The sequence below is a fragment of the Vanessa cardui genome, chromosome 25 (genome assembly GCF_905220365.1).
Source record: "Vanessa cardui chromosome 25, ilVanCard2.1, whole genome shotgun sequence".
In the NCBI taxonomy this organism is placed as follows: Eukaryota; Metazoa; Arthropoda; class Insecta; order Lepidoptera; family Nymphalidae; genus Vanessa; species Vanessa cardui.
The window spans coordinates 4,205,399-4,228,604 of NC_061147.1; the positions used below are offsets into that span (position 1 = coordinate 4,205,399).

Here is a 23,206-nt window from a genome sequence, read left to right on the forward strand (position 1 = left end):
TTATACATATTCATACTAGCTTTATCAAATTTACCAAAGAAACGCAGCTGATATTTTTTGTGTCAGAAATTTGTGTTAAATTATTTATTTTTGAATCGACCTCGAGGCGACCATTTCATTCCCAAGGCACCAACATTCATCATCTATGTCGCGTTAATAATAAAATAATAAATATAATATGAGTAGATATGGACCAGTGGTTAGAACGCGTGCATCTTAACCGATGATTACGGGTTCAACTCTGGTAATAACCGCGAAATTTTTAAATGCTTACATTTGTTTTTAAACTTAATCTAGTGCTCGGCTGTAAAAGAAATATCTTGGGGAAACCTGCGTGTGTCTTTTTGTAAAATTCTTCGATATAATTCTTGCGATGTTGAAGCGTGGTGTAGTAGGCTCCTAAGCTTCTCCTCAAAATGGAGAGGTGGTTTTAGCCTAGTAGCGGGAAACGTAAAGGCCGTTACTTTAATAAATATAATAAGGTATATTGCTTTTACTGAATGTAATGTCACTGAATGTAATGTCACAATCTAAATTAGTAATTTTATGTAATTTTAACACTTTCGTTTTTATTGGCTTTACTTATAAAAGCTATTACTGAATTGCTAAGTTATCAGTGAGGCAATATCAAGGTTGAATGGTAGGGTAACGATGAAAGTGAGTTTATATGGGATACTGACCTGCGCGCGGTTTCACCAGTGTTAATCTTCACTGATTACTGTCCTACATATTCTTTAACATTTCTCAATTAATGGGCTATTATTCTTTTTTTTCAATTTTAATAATATTTGTAGGTGGGCGAAAATTGATCTATTCCTTACGTCGCCAATGCGCCACCAAACGTGGGAGTTATGGTGTGGTCCCTTCTGCCTGTAGGTAAAATGTCTCAATCACTCTTAAAATCGGGCAACATTTTTTTTATTGTTTAATGGTTTAGTATGTAATAAATGGATGGTGAAAAGCTTACGTCCAAGTGTTAATTATATGTTCTTATAATCTTTCCTAATAAATGTTTTATGTTAAACATTACTTTTTTCAATACGTTTCGGTAGATCATGAGATACGATCGTATACTGCAGTGAGTTTCGATTTTATTCTTGTAGAATAGCTCTAAAGTGTATGTTTCATAACAAGATTAAGTGTGATAGTACCGTCAATACACAATGGAGCTATGAAGACATGAAATATGTTTTGGCACAAAGGGTTCTCGTTGCCTTATTCGGTATCTTTGATTAATCACTTATTCGCCTACTGGACACGTGCCCATCATACACAATAACACTATTATACAGCTAAATTCGAAATCACATCGTCTGTATTCATAAACATCTATTCGAACGACCAATCGATTTTTGTAGGTTTATCTATCGTTTAAATTGTAATAACAATAGAATACTTGCTAAAAGGGAATTCCTGTTCTGTTTTGGGTTCTATAATCTGTATTTATCACAGTTCTATCGAAGTGAATAAAGTCAATAAATGGTGTGAGCGAGACGGTGAATGTTAAGCCGTTTAAGTGTGAACGAGATGCATCATGGTCAACATAAATCACGGTACGTATGCCGCGAGCGTGCAGAGAGAAATTGCGCTGGAGCCGTATTAGGAATGCGAGTAAAAGTGTATCCCGATGCATCGATCGGTGATCCATATTTAATTACGTCAATAGGACAGTCCTTAAAACATAACATGTGTATTTTTTACACTACTTTGTCTCTTTCTTTAGAATAACAAATTACTGATGAAAGAGATATATGCCAGTAAGGCAGTTTGTTTAAAATAAAAGTAGGAGTAGATTAATGACACTGCTGAGTTAAGCTCTTTTATCAACTTTCTATTCATTATACTCTTTGAGACTATATTTATGCTCATTTTAAAACATATACAGAAAATATTAAATTTGTTGTAATTATACGTTGAAAAATTGTATTTAATACTCAGTAAACAATGCTAATAATTGTTTCATGGAACATTTTTATCGTAGAAGCAATAAAATTAGTTTAACATCGTTGAAACATTGTATGCCTTCATACAGTTTATGTATATGGGTGACTCACACATTCAATGTATGATACATCCTAATGTCACTACGTAAACTGACTCTTAGATTTGTTTTTCTGTATATAATAACAAACATACTTAATTTTTAAATAAATATAATCGAACCATGCATATTCTATTTATAATGAAGTTGCTGATTCTACCCCATTTGATGAATTCATTAAGGCCGTACTTATAAATATCAAAATATTTGTAATAAACACTAAAGGGTTATTACATTACTCACTTCATGGTTGTCTATGGAAAATAAGTAAACAGACAAATCTAACATTAACTTCTCGACTTTGTTCTTTACACTTAAAATATTATAAGCAGTAATTGAAAACACGGTTGTTCCATATAAATGAATAAGTACTCGACAATTCTTTATTACAAAAAGCATTTTTTATAATTTATTTTGTAGAAGACTTACGAAATTCTTAATAAACGGCGCCTTCACCTTTATACTATAACTAAAAATACAGTGTCACTTAAAAACATACAAACCATTCCTTACAGTGTAATTTACTTAATAATCATGCCATTTTTATGCCCCTTGTGTTTTTAATAAACTGGCTCGAAACTCTTTAAGCACATTTGATTTACATACACATAATATACATTTTAATATTTACCTAATATATGTTGTGTATGTACTCATGTTTAAATGGAAAATAAGGCTAAGTGATACTCATAATAGACCGTTTAGAGTTCGTGGAGGGATTAATGGTTTTATGTTTTTCAAATGATTGAAATAAAATAAAGAACTAGTTTTATTTAAAACGTTTTAGTGATTGTTAGTCACGTGTTAGGTAAAAAAGTAGCCTATGTTCATCAGAATTCAAATTTCCTTTATAACAAATTTCATCAAATTCGGTTCATCATTTTGGTAGTGAAAGAGCGATAGAAAGACAGACAGACACCTTCACATTTATAATATTAGTATAGATTGAATTAATTTTTTCGGTGTTTAGAATTAATTATACCACTGCGAATTGTGGTCACCCTACAATTAACAGTATTCACGAAGGATAACACTCGTTATTTTTGCTTTGTTTTCACTTCAGATTTGCGACACGATGGCCGTATGACGCCATCTTAAGAACGTAAACGTCGAGTTGATTTAAACCTTTAGTCGTAATGCTTACTGTTATAGTCATCGATTTACTGTTGATACGATTTTGTGTAATACCTTTATGCTTTCACATATCGTGTATTATGTTTAGAACTGAATACGAATAATGGAAAGATATTATGTGCAAAGATCGAGAGTCAAGATGGCCCAGTGATTAAAACGCGTGCATCTTAACCGATGATTGCGTGTTCAAACTCAGGCAAGCACCGCTGATTTATGTGCTTAATTTTGTCTTTATAATTCATCTCGTGCTCAGCGGTGAAGGAAACCATCGTGACGAAACCGTCAATTTTCATAGAAATGTCAGCCATGTGTGTATTCCACCAACCCGCATTAGAACAGCGTGGTGGAATATGTTCCAAACCTTCTCCTCAAAGGGAGAGGAGGCCTTTAGTCCAGCAGTGGGAATTTACAGGCTGTTGTTGTTGTTGTTACGTGCATAGGGGTTCTTTTTAATCATAGCGATCTATTACAAATAAATTTTTATGTTATGTTTGGTTTAATTAAGAAAAATCTATGGCAGCGATCGCAAACCTCAGTTTTTTATTAATTAGCCAAATGTCCCGGCTTCGCAGGGGTACTTGATATGTATTATATTATATTATGTTATGACTAAATTACACAAAATCATTATAAATTGTAGCCTATTTGTTATTCTAATTTTTTTACTATAGTAAAATTTCAGAAGTTTTTCGTGAAAGAATAACAATCATACATACATCCATCCTCATAATTTATAATATCAGTAGGATTTCTATAAGAATTATTTATATTAAGGACTTGAGTATATACGAATCGAAATTAAAAATAGCTACTGTACAAATCATGGCGTGGAATGGGGCCGAGAATCCTAGCAGCATTTCCCCGTTGCTTCGCAATTGCCATACTCTGCGAAAAATGCCCTCCATGACATAATATGTGCATTTCTCTGTTTTTTTTTTAATATAAAATTATACATACCACAACAACATGTAATAGTAATAGCCTGTAAATTTCTCACTGGGCTAAGGCCTCCTCTTCCTTTGAGAAGAATGTTAAGGGCATATTCCGCCACGCTGCTCCAATGTGGCTTGGTGGATTCACATGTGAATTTCGTTGAAATTAGACACGTTTTTTCACTTTTTTTTTCCTTCACCGCCAAGTAAAGTAAAGTAACAACCTGTAAATTTCCCACTGCTGGGATAAGGCCTCCTCTTCCATTAAGGAGAGGGTTTGGAACATATTCCACCACGCTGTTCCAAAGCGAGTTGTTGGAATGCACATGTGGCAGAATTTCGATGAAATTAGACACATGCACGTTTCCTCACGATGTTTTCCTTCAGCGCCGAGGACGAGATGATTTATAACACAAATTAAACACATACATATAGTGGTGCCTGCCTGGGTTTGAACTCGCATTCATCGGTTAAGATGCACGCTTTCTAACCACTGGACAATCCCAGCTCTTTGCTCTTCACCGCCGAACTCGACATGAATTACGAACACAAATTAGGCAAATAAAAGTTCAGTTGGGCTTACCTGGTTATTAACCCGCAATCATCGGTTGATATGTACGTCCTCTATTCACTGGGCTATCTAGGCTCTTAATAAATAAAAATTAAGGTTCTTTAAACAAACATTTATTATAATTATTAATATCACTTTTAATTATAGAGATACTAGTTAGTCCCATCTTTGCTCTACTTTCAGAAAAACCAAACTGCATCATATTATGTTCAATTATTTGGCTTTTAAAGAGCAATATAAAGCCAGTTTCACATTTAGAACAAATAAAGACATTAAATGAAAAAACAAGAGGAAATAATAATTGAAACGTATTTATTCCTTTAAAGTCAATAAAGCCTATTTCGGTATGAATAAAATACCCAGGGGAGACTTCAAAACCTCTACCCTTCCACATCCCGTATCCCACGTCCGAGGATAATAGAATAAAACGTTTGGGACATGCTTAAACAATTTATTTACTGTATAAATATAAACCGATTACATCAGAAGTACTGAATTTATTTCTTTATTAAAAATTACTAAACAAATGTGTACGTAGTACAAGTAGTATACAATATACAATAAACCATGTATCAATCAAGCTCCACGTCACGTCTATAATACATCTCGTGCTCGGCGCTGATGGAAAAAGTCGTGAGGAAACCTACATGACGGATATAATACTGCCACGTAATAAAAAAAAAATAAGATCTGAAACTTCTACTCGAAAAAAAAAAGATAACAGGTCTTAGCCTACATACCATAGTATGTATGTAGTTTATGTTCTTAAAAATAAATAAATCTTTATTCAATATATAAATATTTAACTTAATTTTAATTGTTAAATTAACCTCCCTTCTTTTTTCTACCATTAATGCCATCCTGTATAATAAGTACACAAGTAAAGCACAGAACCACATTTAGTGTTAAACTGAAATATTTATTTGACTATTTCAATGCCCCAAGGTTGTGTCCGAGATCGCTTCCTAGCGATAGGTAAGGTTGCCATTTGTGCCACATATTTTTTTTATTATTATTAACATATTTCCTGCCTGAAGAATTCTGAGGTCGTCGCAGTTTTGATAGATATAATAAGAAGTCTAAATATAGTTTATTGAAGAAGGCTCTTCCTTAAACTGAAGTTTGAAGCCTCAACTAATTATGAAACGTCATTATCAATTGAACTATAAAGTGTAGTTTAAAAGTATTCAAAGGAATTAGTGATTAGTTAAATCTTTACTAATTAACCTACTTATATTATTAATACTGTGCTTTCTTATCACCTAGTCTATATCAAAATGCTTATTCAACATGCATATTTAAATCGTCGTTACAAAAAATAAATAAATTTAAAAAATATCAACGCTTTGGTATATTATGCAGTGTCGGTAAAACTCACCATTCTTTCATCAGTCATAGTGTCGCATGAATAACTGGTCATTTACCAGCTTACATTCAAGCAAGCGCAGATGATTTTTCATGCCCTTTATAGTTAATTTCACGCATGTAATCTACCATATGTGTTTATTGAAGAAGCTTGGTGGAATACACTCCAAGTCACCTCAAATATTAGACGAGGTAGGGGTTTGTTGTGGGACTTTTACTACTGATATAACTATGTAATCATAATGTTTAAAACAAACACTCATTTAAATAGACTAACAGAATGACTTAACAAGTGGGTGGCCCTCGTTTAAAAATTTAAAGCTTAACTGACCCAATTAATTATTCCCGCTCGAACCCGCCACCATCGGCTTAGGGCTGTCGATTTTATAGGGTTTCCCATAAATCTCTCGTTAACACCACCAGACTATAAATACCATATGGTATTTACCGAATCTGACTGACCGCTAATAATGTAGATTTGAAATAAATATGTCCGTTACCGAATGTCACGCTAATGTTGATCAGCTAAATCCTCAAGTGGATGTATAAATTTGGATCAAAATAAAATAGTAACAAAACATAACAGTTTTGTTACTAAAAACAAATATTTCCTTATTAGTATATCATGTGTCAATAGCACATTGGTTTACAGGCTGCCCAGTTTTGTAAAAAAGTTGCAGGATTAAAAAGTGTATAAAGCATTTATTAGCGATAGATTATTATAACATTACGGACTGTTTTAAAGATATTTATTTATCTCTGGGACGGTTGAACCGATTTTGACACCTTCAATGGCAGAAAGCTAATGTAGGTAATATAGTAACGTACGCCACAACAATAAGATTTTTGTTAAATTTCGCGCCTAAAATCGCAAGCATATCTAGTATGAGAAATTTTGATGTTTAAGTTACAAAAACTATATTACTTACAAACTATTATTGGAAATCGCAAGTCTGATATATAATTTTTAATATAATATTCATCGTAGTAGTTGACCTTAGTACATTAATTTTAAGCCCATAAAGCTGGCCACCTAAATCATCAGTTTTGAAGCGTATTATTTGGCACGTCTCCAACGAAAGTGGAATACAAGAAAACTGGCCAATTCAGCGTAAATTATATCTTAAACGCCGTACTGGGTCACTTAATAAGCGTGCAATAATTACGCTGGTATACTATACAAGTAATGGCGTTAGATTTATATAAAGACTTTTTATATATCTTAGCTATTGATTCTAAATAGATCAAATTCAAAATATGGGTACTTTATTCAAATAGGTTTTTACAAGCACTTTTAATTCCTCATATAAACTCTATCTATCTGTTTATCTGTTGCTCTTTTACTACTAAACCAATTAACCGAATTTGATTAAATTCGTTATGAAGCAAACAAGACATAGGCTTGCCTAACACGTGACAACCGACCTCTGAAACATGAGCGAAGCTGCGAGCATAAACTAGTAAACTATAATAAGTGAAGCTACCACAGCTTCGAAATACACAGTCTACCGAGAAGAATGGCAACAAACTCAGTAATTGATCTTTTTTAACATTTAAAAGTACAAAGTCATGTTAGTTAAATACAATATATGTATATAATACATCCTACCTGGAAGTCAAAAAATAACTCCACGCTTTTTTAACATCTACATAATCTTGTATCGAATAATATGCCTTCTTTACAAAATGTTTTTTTTACAAATTATTTGAGTTTATGTTAAAACGAGAGTCTACATAATACGTTTATATGTTGTTATATAATACGTTGTTTACGCGACGCATATAAAGCTCTCAACATGTACTTCAACAATCATTGACATATTTAAAATGATTTACTAAAATGAGAAAGCTCATAGACCACCCCGTCCATTGAAAACTGCATGATAATACATTCATTAACAGCCTGTAATTTTTGCAGGGCTTAAGGGCTCTTATTGCTTTGAGAAGATTTGGAGCATATTCCACGACGCTGCTCCAATACGAGTTTGAGAATGCATAATATGTTTCCTCACGATGTTTTTCTTCACTATCCAGACAAGATTATATACACAAATTAGACACATGAAAATTGAGTGGTATTTGCCTGGGTTTGAACGCACAATCACTGGTTAAACGCGTTGTAACTACTGGACCATCTCGGCTCTTAAAACCGATTTTATCGATAATCCGTTTTGATAGTTTTTAATTTAACGCGCTTCAGGACTTTGTATTATAATTGGATTGTAGTTATTGAGAGATATAAGCAAACTAGCCGTCGACTGGCTTCGCTCGTTTTAGGGTTTGCTCGTTAGATGTTAGGCGTTAAAATGTAACCTATGTCCTAGGAGTTTGAGCTTTATTCATACGACGCACTTAGCTCCGTTGTTTTTAGAGTTGGTCGTTAGGTATCAGCCATTAAATACTAAACAATACTTTTTAGAAAAATCTTGGATTTATGGTCGGGATCCATCAAAGGACACATTATTGTAAAAATAAACAATGTAAATCTGTTTATTTGTAAATACGATGCGTTTCTTTCCGTTTCTTCTCGCTGGAGGCTGCTTTCCGAAGTGGTGGTATTATTTAAATATCGACGATTCGTGCCGATTAATTGTGAATTTTACTTAAATAACATTTATTTGTTTCGATTAAAAAGAGGAATCTTCCTGCCTATTCATACAAGATTTCACTAAAATCGCTTCAGTTGTTTTGCCAAGATCAACAGACAGACAGATCTACTTTTGCATTTATAATATCAGTACAGATATGAATCAAGCGAAGCAATCTATACGGTTATCTTATAATATAATAAATGTACGCCCCGGGTCTTATTTTCATGCGTTTATTCAAATATATTGTAATATTTGTAAAGCTTGTTCGAAAAAGTTTAAACGGCGCTTTTAATTTACGAAAAACGCTTAATAATCGTAACTGTTGTTTTTTTATGAGGATTTATTTATAATGGAAACAGATAAATTGGATTCATATAAAATATACATTAATGGTTTTAAACGATGGCTTCTTTCTCCAGATAGAGTTTAGGAATTATTATATTACTATAACGAAATAAGAACTAAATAACATACATTACTTGGTGGTAGAGCTTTGTGCAAGCCCGTCTGGGTAGGTACCACCCACTCATCAGTTATTCTACCGCCAAATAACAGTATTCAGTATTGTTGTGTTCCGGTCTGAAGGGTGAGTGAGCCAGTGTAACTACAGGCACAAGGGACATAACATCTTAGTTCCCAAGGTTGGTGGCACATTGACGATTTAAGGAATAGTTAATATTTCTTACAGCGTCATTGTCTATGGGCGATGGTGACCACTTACCATCAGGTGGCCCATATGCTCGTCCGCCAAAAAAAAAAAAAACATAAGGCATATTACTCAATACAATATTATATTATTGACTAGCTGTGCCCGCGACCTTGTACGCTTTTGAATTTAACAAAAACAAAATATTATTGTAACCTAAGTTTTTCTTTATTATATCAATGATCTGCCAGTAAAAGTCCTGTTAAAATCGACCCAGCCGTTCCAAACACCAGACAGACAAAAATAATTAATGAAAATACTTTGGTATATTTATCGTATATTGCGTACATATGCATTGAGTATAAATGACTATTTAAATAATACAAATATACACTTCAATTTTATTATATGTGTAGTTAAAAAGGCGTGGACCTAGTGTTAGCATGACTTAATTGTAAAAGCCTACTTGAATAAAGTTTATTTTGATTTTGTTCGTTGATTTCCAAGCAGGATATATATAAATTTAATTATAGGTACTTCATTAACTTTCATTAAATTAAGTTACTTACTAGTAGAATCTACTTTCCGTACCGGTTGTGATGGTTCTACATTTAATATACTATATTATACCTATATATAATAAACACTGCAATATGGCAATTCATTGCTTTTGTGAGCCAGCTTCGATAAAGAATGTTGATATATTGATTGAAAAATATATATAGCTTACGTATTTCTCAATGGAGATGAGTTATCGCATATTTGTTTATTAATACCGACAATTAAAAAATATATAGGTATGTATAATAATATTATGAATACGTAAATTTTTTTGTTAGTATGTTTGATATTTCCGACACTAATAATTGTAATAAAATTACTAGTATAAAGCTATTTTATTCCTGAAATATTTTTCCTAAGTACTATAAAGGATATTAATTATATTAAGGTCGATGATCTCATTATCTTTAACAATAAATTACACCCGTGCAAAAACAAGGCAGATTGCGCGTTATACATGAATATGTCTTGATACTTGATATAAATTAATCAAAACGTCTAACAAATTTTGATATTTATAAAAAAACGCTAAACCCTCACACGATGCCTTCTGTATACTTTCAATCTCGATAGTTCTATTTTTTTTCTATAACATAAACAATTCCCAGCGTCCTATTAATCCGTATAATTCAAAGAACCATAAAAATCTCGTTCCAGTATCCCAGATAGTTAAACATTGTTACGTATAGTGTGCTTCGGTTCGCCCTGCTTTAAATTTTTACCTATCTTACGTTCTATGAATGTTTCGATCGTTTTCACGTAAATATCGCACAAATTATCAGTTACGGTATTCAAGGAAAAAAGTAGCGGTCATTAGTTAGTTATAGTACGACACAACTTAGATATAGCATCGGAAAATGCAATGGAATGAAAATAAAACCGATTACTGCCGATTTACACAACCAATAGAAAGAGCTCCATATCGCGCCATTCGTCGCTATAGATTCCCGCGTCAGAGAAAGCAAGTGCATGTAAATCGACGCGTCAATTGACGAATATATTAGGTCATGATATTACAAGTTATTACGTTTGTGTAAAGATCATATTCCCATGAGAAATAGATATTGATAATTTGGGAGAGCGTACTCAATTCGGATGTGATCGGTTTTAAGAATTTTGCCGATGCGACATCTACGTTGTGTCGTACTATACGTTGCAGAAGTCGAGTAACGGATAGAAATATATGTATAAAGATAAGTGATACCTACATTTATTTAACAAGATTAAAACGCCAATTAGAAGACGGGTTAAACTTAATTAGTATTAACAAAAGACAATTTAGATGTGACTTACACGCGCGTCATTCATAATACTTTATCTACAGCTCAGAAATCGTCAGTCGTCACACCCCATTTCACCAATTTTACTCTCTCGAGGATTAAATCGGTAGTAGGCCTGTGTCTTTGCCGGGGAGTTAAACTATGTCTATACCAAATTTCATGGAATAGGCTAAGTGGTTTAAGCAAAAAAGAGGTAATTTTGCATTCATAATATTAGTATAGCTTCGAAATTAATACTTCATCATAATTGAATTTTTAGTTAGTATTAGTTACCTACTTAACATTTCTGTATGCCTTACATGTCCATTCCAAACTAAGTTACTAAATCAAGCGGTTCCCTCTACTATCTCTGCTTTTAGGCTTCTTCTAATAAACTCTTTTCTTGTTCCATCCAAGCATATAACTCCATAAATACGTCTCCATCATCTTTATCAGATACAATCTTTTATCGTTCTTCTCCTTCACAACCCGCCATTCAAATAATATTACGATATTACGCATGTTGATGATCCATACTTGAGATTTTATTTAAGTGGATCTTTCATATGTAACATTGCGTAATGACTCCTTATTTATGAATGTATCAAAAATCCACCAGTCAGGGTCTTAATAGTTCCCATCTAATGTTCTCGTAAGGATAAAATGAAACAAAAACTAATCAAGAAATATATCGTGAGGTAATCTGCAAATGTCGAAAGGAATTACCTATAATATCTATGATATGTTATCCGAGTGTATCGTTCTATCTCTTTCTCCTCAACACGAGAGGACTGATAAGCCGTTAAATGTTAACGGCTTTTTAATACTTTTTTCATTTACGAAATAAAAACATACTTTACTTGAATAGTCTTGATGGAATCGTCAATGCGCCCCTTACCATGGGAACTGAGATATTATGTACCTTGACTCTATAATTACACTGACTCACCCGCCATTAAAAACACATTGCAAAGGATTTCTTTTTTTACACTATTTAGTTCGGTTGTTAATATTTTATTCAATAATACCACAATATTAGTATTTCCGACTCCAGATAAGGTTCACGTTTTTTGTTGAAATAAAATTCATTGACCTCGAACTTTACGACCTCCATACAATTTACACGATAATAGTAAACTTTCCCACATTACGTCCGTAACAAAAGCCATCCGTATAAGATAGTTCCAGTGATGCCAACTTCTACTGATTGTCTCCCCTGGGATCAACATCAAGTTTCTTTAAATAATATTGTTTGTCAATTAAAACACCTCTAAAGTATTTATTCAAATGTAAGTTTGAACCATTGAAATTACATAAGAAAACTATTATGTATTTGTCTTTCTTACCTTAAATTTAGATTTTTTAACCCTTTTTGCATACATTATATATTTTAATCATATTAATTCTATTATATTGTAGCTTGTAGTTTTTTGAAGTTTTATTTTATTAATTTTTCCCCAAAAAACCTAAATCTGGAGAGAAAACCACACGTTGGTATCACTGAATAATTTTGATTCTGATAATCTAATGAGAACCTCCAGCGTGACTTTAGATACATATACAGTTCGTGTTTGAATCAATTTACCGACACATCCAATTAAAAACAATAAACAAAGTCTTTTTTATAGACTAGTAACGCCATCTATAATCATTAGGGAATAGTACATACACACGCGATTCGTGTCATAGATCGTTCACAGATGGCGCTGCCTGTTTATTTTTGTAGATCAGTGATTTTTTTGTTTATACTACATTAACATTAAATAATGTATTTATGTACCGAAATAAATATATTTTAAGTGAATTTTAATTAAAATTCAAGGACAAGGAATTAATTTGATTTTTTTTTGCTAGGTTTTAATACACATTATAAATAATAAATCGTAATGATAGGTATACTTCGTAAGGTAAGACATTTTATAATAATATATCTTATTTAATTAGGCATTGAGTTTTTACGTTCTTCAAATATATTTAAGACATTTGAAGCGGGTAAGATAAAGCAAACATCGTTAGAACTGAATCGTGGGTTACCAAAGCCTTATGAGGTTGATATCGTCGTTGACCTTGCTCGATTGGGCGTTACCGATAAATATGCGCGCATGTCCCTCATTTTCCGAGTGTTTGCTGAGAAAATTGTCAGAGGTCTGTTCAGAACAACGCATCGCCCAACATTGATTTATTATGCGAGAGATAACGTTACACATATACAGCAAAATTAAGCCAAAGGCTTCGTTAGCATAATCTTGGAATGGCAGGTTGTAGCATAGGACTTGCTAATTTATTTCTATATCTTCTAATAATTTTAAATTTAGATCCTTTTGTTCTAGGACTTTGTGCAAGCCCAAGCCCCATCCATCAAATTACATTCTCCTGTGATCATTATTGTTGTGTTCCCGTTTCAAAAAGAATGACCCAGTGTAACTATAAGCACAAGGGAAATAATGTCTTAGCTTCCATGACCGATGCGTTGGTGATGTGAGGTAAAATTTCTCACGGCGCCTATTTCCATGGGGGGTGATGACGTTTACCATCAGCTAGCGTATTTGCCCGCATTATATATAAAAACGACAGTAAATCGTGGAAAACTTTTTCGAATACGATTACCATTATTATTATAAAAAGGTTTTAATGCAAATCAAAGAAGCCTAAAGTATATCCAACTTAAAATAGAAAGAGCCCACGGAGCGTACTGAAATAGGTATATTAATGTTTTTCCATTATTTGTCTCGAAATAATAATACGATATAGATTTCCACAGGGAGCGGCTAATTGATAACCTCTCCGCGTTTTCCTGGAAATTTCATGTAACTAGAATAACGAAAGTGAATTAAAACACTCAACGTGTTTTCCTTTTGTAGCGAATTCGAATTTGCCAGTGAGAATTGGATTTACCTTACGTGCCAGGTTCTGGAACTTGTAATTAAGGAAACTTCGTCTTAAACTTACTGGATGAGTCATTCTGGTTGTTTGTGTGCAACTGTGTATCTACATATATATAGATATATACACTCATCAGATGTTCTCAGCCGTATACCCAATTTTTAACATCAAAATTAAAACTCTTCATTCAAGTAATCTCATTTACGCACTTGAATCGTCTTGTTCAGTGTTTAATTGAATGTAAAGATACCAGTTCGGAAAGTAGATTGGACCAAGAAGAATTCGTTATTCAATATACAAGCATAATACTTATTTATTGATAGTCAAATTGAAAACTACCACCGGTACACCGGAATCGGCGGAAGATCAATCAGCTGATCTTTTTTTTTGGCAAATTAACCAAACTCTTGTCAATCATTGTAGAGTATGTGATTAAAGTATAATTAATTTTATATATTTGTTTCAGACAGTATATATATCTTCCTTCAAATCAATCCATGCTGTTAACGCTTTTTTATCATAGTAATAAAATCTGTTTTGAGTAATATGCCTTATTTGTCAATGTTTATGGTATAGGTGTTGTAAGTGTGATTGAGTTGAGGTACCATAGTTAGCCGTGCATTGATTACGTAAGGTATGACTTACACGTGTATTGTGACATTATACTGACTACCAGTGCAGGTCTATCAAGTTTCATAACTGTCAGTCAGTTAGTCAATTTTATCTTGTCGGTATGGCAATCTTAACAAAATTATAACATGGTTTTCCAATATCCAACAATTTGAAAATATATGAAAGGAATGTACTGTAATATATGACCCAATGCAGTCATGATGTAGCCATGGACCGAACAGTGCAACCTTCCCCACCAACTGTCCCATTTGTCCCAAAATAATTCACTTACAACAATGTAAAAAAAGTAGAAATCTTGTAATATGTCCGAAGAAACTGTGCAAAGAAATGAAGATTTATCATTTTAATATAGATTCATAATTGGATTCTCTGAATGCGGAAAATTTTAAGATATCACTACCAATTCATCTCGAGATATGATATCTCGAGAGGAGATTCGAAGAAATTTCTAGATGACTTTCGGATAAAATATCCGACAGCAACACAAGTATCTACTCGGCGGTTAAGTTATGAAATTCTAGATTATTAACTTGAACATTTCAATTTTGAAGTTATTCAGTGATTCGAAAATATTTAGAATTTTCTCATTTTATATACGTTTACAATTTGAATTTTTATACTATTTTAATATAGTGATTGTAACCGCGGGTTCACTCGCATGGACTTCAAATCTTTCCTATTTGTAATGTTAGTAAAGAAGAATAGATAGAAGATTATAGGTATGGCTGTCTTTCTTGGCTTCGTATGGGTAGACAAGGATACCTCTCCTAATCATCCCATGAAAATGTCCAAACACATTTTCTTATACGTCTGATAGAAGTATGCTAAATTTCAAGTCCATCGGACTTAATAGTTTTGAGAAGTGGTGATGATTCAATTCTTTTTATTCAACAAAATGAAAATTTAAAGATTTAATCTCAGTTTTCAATTTCAATATTCTGCAAAAAAACATGTATTATTTTAGAAACTGGTTAGAAACCTATGTTCTTGGAGTTACATCATACCAAGAGCTGCTTTAGATTTTTTCTTTAAGTTAAGTACTGGAAACTAAAATTTGAATTAAAAAAAATTACTGGACAACATTACATACATTACTCTGATTCCATTGTAAATAGCTAAAGCATTTGTGTTATGGAAGATCAGAAGTAACGACAGTACCACCAACACCCAGACCCAAAACAAAATAGAAAAATAATGAATTTCCTCCTCCTCCACCTCACCGGTGCACACCGGTTTTCATTACGACCTTTCGACCACTTTCCACCACGGAGGTCGTCAAACTTATTGTGGACAAACGAGCAGGAAGCTCATATATATTATATATTATTATAGAAGTACAAATTTGTACGTTGTTAATACAATTAGTATCTCGCCAAGAGATCGTTTGTACCCAACCTACACAGGACGGTATATTTCACCGCAGGCCCCACGCATCTCTGTTCTCAGGCGGTCTGACAATCTTCGAAAGTACTGCTCCGTTAAACCCAATCAAATAAAGTATTTTACGTTTATTATCATAACAATAATTGAACTACTTTATGTAGGTATATATGCTTTAGCTGACTTTGAAGGAGGATTTGACATTTTATCAGTGTTGTTTGTTGGAAAGAAGAGCAGCTGAATAAATTAATGAAAGCGCTTTTAAACGAAGCATTGTTATCTTATACATGATCAAGCATATCAAAGTTTACTGACTGTGTTGTGTTGTCGGGCTCATCTCTGAAACATATGGACCGATTTTGATGGGACTTTTACTGGTAATAATGAGTAACTTGGCTACAAAAATAATGTTTTTGTTAAATACAAACGTACATAAAGACGCGGACACAGCAAGTCATTTATATAATATTACTATGAGTTATATAGGCCAGGTTAAAAATAACTGTGGAATCTTATTACACAGTTTATTTCAAAGAGATCTATATTATTCTTAATATACATATTATAATGGCTGAAAAACGGCTGAATATCTTGCCGGTTCTTCTCGGTAGAATCTACAATCCGAAACGGTGGTATCTTCACTTAATATAGTTGTTTAATTACGATTAAAACTTCTTGTAAAAGCCTACTTGAATAAATATACCTACTTCCTTAAAAGCGTTCCATAGGGTGGAGATATATAATTAATGTAAAAATGATAAATAAATACCTTGATAGTAAAATCAACCTTGTAAAATGATGATTCATAGGTTTAAAGGAGTCTACTTTTGTTAAGTACATTTTGATTATTGGAGAGAAAATATGGAAATTTCTAAGTCAATTAATAATTTCACAGTAATTGTTTAATCCAATTTTATTTATTATTACTATGATTACTACGCACATTGTAAGGATTTTTATATCAAAATCAGTTGAATTTAAAAGGCATTTATGATGGAATAAAGAAACTCACTTATACACAAACAATAAAGAACGTTTTCAGCATACCTAATATTATTAAAACACTCCTGTTTTGAGTAATCAAGTAAAAATAAAATAACTTTTCTTGAATTCTATAATGACAAAATAAAAATAATAAATTTTTGACGCATTTAAGATGCAATCTGTATAATTACTCGCCAGATATCTTCCGCTCGCTATTGTCTTTTAAAATAAGTTACGATTGCTCTGAAGATAACAAATAGTGTGACATGGAAAGGTTACTATGAAATCATAATCTGACTGACTTAATTGAAGTAACACTCCGTAAACATTATAGTTTGAAACAAACATTGTTCTGTATCTTGTAATTATAATAGTATATAATTTCGTCTTTACTTGGTGGTAGGGCTTTGTGCAAGCCCGTCTGGGTAGGTACCATCCACTCTTCAGATATTCTATCACAAAACAACAGTACTAGGTATTGTTGTGTTCCGGTTTAAAGGATGAGTGAGCCAATGTAACTACAGGCACATGAGACTTAAAATCTTAGTTCCCAAGGTTGGTGGCGTATTGGCGATGAAAGGAATGATTAATGTTTCTTATAGTGCCATTGTCTATGGGCAGAGATGACCACTTACTATCAGGTGGCCCATATGCATATGCCAACCAATAGCATAAAAATATTACTAACTATTCGACGCGGTTTCACACGAATTTAATATTATTTCTCCGCCCGTGTGGGTAAATCCTACTAATATTATAAATGTGAAAAATTGTGAGGATGGGTGTATGTATGTTTGTTACTTTTTCACGAAAAAACTACTGAACGGATTTGGATGAAATTTTACAGTAATATAAGTTATACATAAAAATGACATATAGGCTACAATTTATAATGATTTTATGGAATTTGGTCATAATATGACGATACATGTCGCTAGTATAAAGTATAGTACTTGTCTGTCTTTATCATATCAATAGTTATCGATTGAATGATACAAAAGTTCATGTGCATGTACATGTTAGTGATAGCATAGTGTTATAGTAAACACTCACCATGAAAAAAGCCAACATGGCCCAGTTGTTAGAACACGAGCATTTCAGCCGATGATTGCGGGTTCAAAGCCAGACAAGAGCCGCTGAATTTTTCATGTGCTTCATTTGTGATACCTTAATATCGTATATATATCAAATTTGTCCATATATGTCCATTTCTCCATATCATTACTTTACTTTAAGTAAATAACATTGTGCAAAAGAAAAGAAAGTTCGTGAAAAAATAAATTCCAATGGATAAAGGTCTATCGCCTCCGAATTGCCATACTCGTATTATGTAAGTTATGTGTATAACGTATTAATATCATCTTAATAAATCAGTCGCTTGATGTGACTCTATTTAGGTCAAGTAAAACAAACCATTAATATTGTAACAATGGAAGAATTTCTATGCTCCACAATGTTTGCGAGATCGTGGCCTCTCTATTTTCATAAAACGTATACAGCAAAACAATTTCAGTTATTCATGCTCTCAACATAGCTGACTCACTCACTCAATAGAGTAGTTTATGAACAGAATATTCCGAATTCTCTTACTGACTCTTTCAAACTCGCTAACCTAATGATTTATCGTTTCAGATGCCTGCAACGAAGGTAGCCGAATTGTTCGCGTAGTGCTGTGAAAAAGTGTCGATCGAACAATAGTGCGTTAAAAATTAATCGATGTTTAAAATGCGTGAACGTCATTGGTGTATTTTGAAATCGAATGAATGAGTGATGTGCTGTGTCGATAGCGGATATCGATAGCCGTTGCAATGGCGACCATGGATTTGACGAACGAGGTCGTCCGGCTGAGGGCCGAGCTCGAGAAGGTGTCGTCGGAGAGGGATGTTCTACTATGCGAGGTTTCCAACTTGAGAAGGGAGCTGGAGCTTAGTGAGCTGAAGAACATGCACGATGACAGGTTAGTAAATTTTTTTTTTTTTTGATATTTAAAATTCGAATTTGATACAAACTTTTTTGTGACAAATGGAATGTCAGACATTTAAAAGAAATATTTTTCACGTCGGTTTGTTTATTGTTTTCTTTTTTTAATCTTACATCGACGGTACTTTATTTTTTTTACTTTCAATACTGTATTCTCCGACACAAACATGTTGTTTTCCTGTTATTTCGCGAATCCTGATATCAGTCGAAGTTATGACGCCTCGTTATTTTCATTGACGCGGCAAGAATGTATTCCGGCGAACTTTGTTCGTGAGAAATCTTTTTTTGTATAATCTTGTCTTTTTATAGAAATATACTTACTTTGTGTTTAGTTTAATATACTTAATCGGCTTAAAAACTCTCGGAAGAGGACCGTTCGCGACCCCTATAATAGTTAACCGTCCCATTTCAGTAGACTTTGTTGTTTGTATAAAATATTTATACAAAAACTAGTTGTCCCAACTTTGTACGGTAATATTCATACAAAGTCACCACTCCTTTATCTATTAAATTTGAAATTTCCCGTTAATCCAGGATAAATTAGTAAGATACGTATATAATATTATGGATTCATCAAGCAGTTAGGCTGCTCTGTAACAAAAAACTTGAAAAAGATCTCAAAACACAAGCTTAAACTGTTAAAATGTAATATACGTCATATAATAAAAAAATTGAAGGATATATCGAAAAGGCGTATTACTAATAGCGCAATTAAGTTGTCAGTATATCACGAGTGAGATTCGAAGTGATTTACAGAATTACTCTACGGATTATTATATAATACAATGTATTATTTGCACACTTAACCCTTATATGTACAAATGTTCGATATTACATTAATATGTATTAATTTATCTTAAACGAAAAATATAGCTAGGAAACTAGAAAGATTTCAAGAGATAAGCCTTGTCCTTGACTAGCGATCCAGGAATATACTCCTGATATATATCACGAAAATATAATTGCGCCTAAATCATAAAAACTCCTCTCTACTTCAACTCTATATGAATTGCTACGCATATTTCATTTTCCTCTTTTCCCGTCGTAAATCTTAAACATAAGAGTTGAAATAACGCGGAAAATGTTTTCTCCTCGAGTTCCGCTGAAGGCTTGAAAAGTAGTCGAAATAAAACAATATCGTATACATGACGTGTATGTGCAGAGTAAAAACTATATCCGAACAAACAAAAGGGGTTCCTTCGTCTTGCGTCCTTTGTAAGGCTCGACTGTTCGTCAGAGCCTCTTACACCATGCTCAGTGCCATGGACAAGTAATAAGCAGCGATGGCAGATTATTACTCAGAAATGTGCACGAAAGTAAAATGAAATAGGCGATAAATTATCTATATTATATTATAAATATGAAAGTCTGGCTATCTGTCTCTCTGTCACTCTTTCACGACCAAACCGCTGAACCGAATTTGATGAAATTTGGTATTGAACAAACTTGAACTCCAAAAAAGGCCATAGGCTACTTTTTGGCCTAACACATGACAACCAATACCCTAATACACGAGTGAAGAGACTACTAGTTTTTAATAAAAACTGAATGTTCGCTTCAAATAAATTTGGAGAATGTATTATAAAATGACGTTACATATGATTTATTGATTTTAAGTCATATGAGCTGAATGTTCGAAACTTTTACTTTATCTAAAATTAATTATGGCTAATATTACTTAATTGGAATTTAAAACAATCTGTAATACATGCCCTGATGTCAAGTCTCAGTTTTCAACTATCAATAGTTTAAATAAGGTCGTTGTCGTTTATAGTAAGGTAAAATTTGGATAAAGTAATATCCGAAGCTTCAATGCATACATTCAGGGAGAATCACATCTTCCATCTATAGACGAGTTACGCTTCGATTGAGTGAATCAGTGTAACTACAGGTACAAGAGAAATAACGTCTTAGCTCCCTAGGTTCGTGACGTCCTGATTATGTAAAATTTCATACGAGGCCATGGTGGTAACTTACCATCAATCGGTCCATTTGCAGATCCGTCTAACGATGTCAATAATACTTCAAATCGTAGTAGTATATTCTAGACTATATAATATTTAATTTAAAGATATGAAGTCAAGTCAAGTCGGTAATAGTTTTTAAATGTTCATAGACATCGCGTTTTCTTGTGCCTTGTAACTGTCATACCCGCGTCCCTATTACCATTGTTCAGCGCTACTCTCCTGACGTCATTGCCGGCAGAGATCCCCTCGCAGCCTCTGACATGCCGCTAAGTGGAGTCTAACTATGAAGTTGTCAGAATTGTGGGTTTCAAAATGTTCTGACATTATTTTTTGGGTATTGTTAGTGAAGGGTTTCATTGAGACCTCTAGATGGTGTATTTCTTTGTCTCTAGTTTAGTTTGTCTGTTGGTTTAATTGCTTCGTTACACGATACACCTACATGGAATTCAAACTTGTGACTTCATTGATCTAAATTTAAAGTAGGTGCAACTGCAAAGCGTAAGTAGTTATTTAATAATATTATTATATACGCGCTGCATCTACTAATACTGATAACTAAAATATTTGACGTTAAATGGTTATCAAAGAAATAATATTTTTTTCTTACTGGTACTTCGTACTGGTTTATAAGGTTGATAAGTTTTATTTTTTGAGGAATTCTTAGCAGCAGCCCGTAGTATGGATGTCGGTAGTAGTCATTTCTTAAAGCACGTGATGCCAAGGTACTGCCCTTGAATTATTAAGGTCAAATTAGATTTTCTGTACCATTGGATTATGAGATATATAGAGTGTTTTTTTGCTTGTAAACCTGTGCAGTAAAATGTATATCCCACATAGATTGTAAGTCTATCTTGAAAATGGTCTACATGTTTGAAATTGGTCTAAAGAACATCAAACTATATTATTTTCCACAACTAGATCAAATCAAATCAATATATCCGTAATTAAAAGTCCAAGTAGGTTTTTACAATCACTTTTGAATTCATCATCGTCATTTAACAATTATTAAGTGAAGCTACCACCAGTTCCGAAAGTAGATTCTACCGAGAAGAACTATCAAGAAACTCAGTAGATGTCCGAAAATCTGCAAAAGTGCGATTTTTAAGACATTTTATGCCTTGCTCAACCACTCTGTGGAACTAGGTGGGTTATCCAAACCGATTCGACTTGCGAAACATCAAGAAAAGAGCATACTCATTTCTTAAAGGCTGGCAACGCACCTGTATGCACCCTGCTGTGGCAGATGTCTATGGGCGGTGGTAATCACTTATCATCAGGTGAGCTTAATGCTCCTGCTTTTGTTTAATTTTCCTTCTCTGTGTCTAAGTATATAGTAAAGTGTCTTTATCGTAAAATGTATTGTTTTATTACCATATTATTCATTAAACTAGCAGATTGCTTCGAATCCGGTTTACTTAAAGACCTTGATCGACAAAGTGAGCAATCAAGCCTTCTACTAATTTATTTTAATCAAGTGACATTAATCTCAATGCAATTTATAATTGAAATGTTTATCGTACTGTGTAGATTGTGATTGATAATGAATAAACTATATTTGATTTCTATTTTTTTGGTGAGTGAGCCAGTGTAAAAAAATTTGAGATCCAATATTTGTTTTTGGAAATTACATGTGACCTGGATGTTTGTCAATTGTTTATGAAAATAGTCTAGTCATTTCGTCAAACTGAAATTTGATGTCACCGTCGCAAAGTTAAAAAGTGTCTTATATTTGAGATAATGATTAGATGCTCTAATTGAATAGGATTATGCATCGAGTCATGTTAATGATAACATCAACTTTTAGACTGACAAAAAATCCAGTACATTGAATCGTTTTTTTGGATTTTTGATTAATACCTGTCTAGTAAAGTAGAATAGTCTAGTTATATTGATCTAAAAGATTTCTAATTCGACATCCTTGTTAATCGTTTAAAGGTTTTTAGTTCACTAATTGAAAAAATAATATTGGGATGTTCCTTGATAATAATAACTTACGGCTCTTAAGCCCTTTGGTAAAATATGATATCTAGAGACGATAGATTTACAGTCTGTAAATATCAAAGCTGGGTTAAGGGCAGGAATTTATCTGACAAATTGCTTAGCCCATAATTACCACAAAAATCTGCAATGCTGCTTGTCCGGGTTCGAACCCGCAATCTCCGGTTAAGACTGATCAATTTCAGAGCAGTATATGTCTATGTTTAGTATATACCTTTTAATGTTAAAACTGCTGTTTACATTTTTCGCATAAAAGATGATTAAAACAGTATTTTTATACA

At 33.0% G+C, this 23,206-nt stretch overlaps 1 protein-coding gene across 3 annotated transcripts in view; it reads left to right on the forward strand.

Annotated features, from left to right (window-relative positions):
- LOC124540529 (IQ motif and SEC7 domain-containing protein 1) overlaps positions 1–23,206 on the forward strand; it is a 184,569-nt gene that overhangs the window by 64,093 nt on the left and 97,270 nt on the right. For all 3 annotated transcript variants that reach the window (XM_047118171.1, XM_047118172.1, XM_047118177.1), the window contains exon 2: positions 18,613–18,937. In XM_047118171.1, coding sequence (XP_046974127.1) covers positions 18,789–18,937 — 149 coding nt within the window. In that variant the 5' untranslated portion in view covers positions 18,613–18,788. The remainder of the gene's footprint in view (positions 1–18,612; positions 18,938–23,206) is intronic.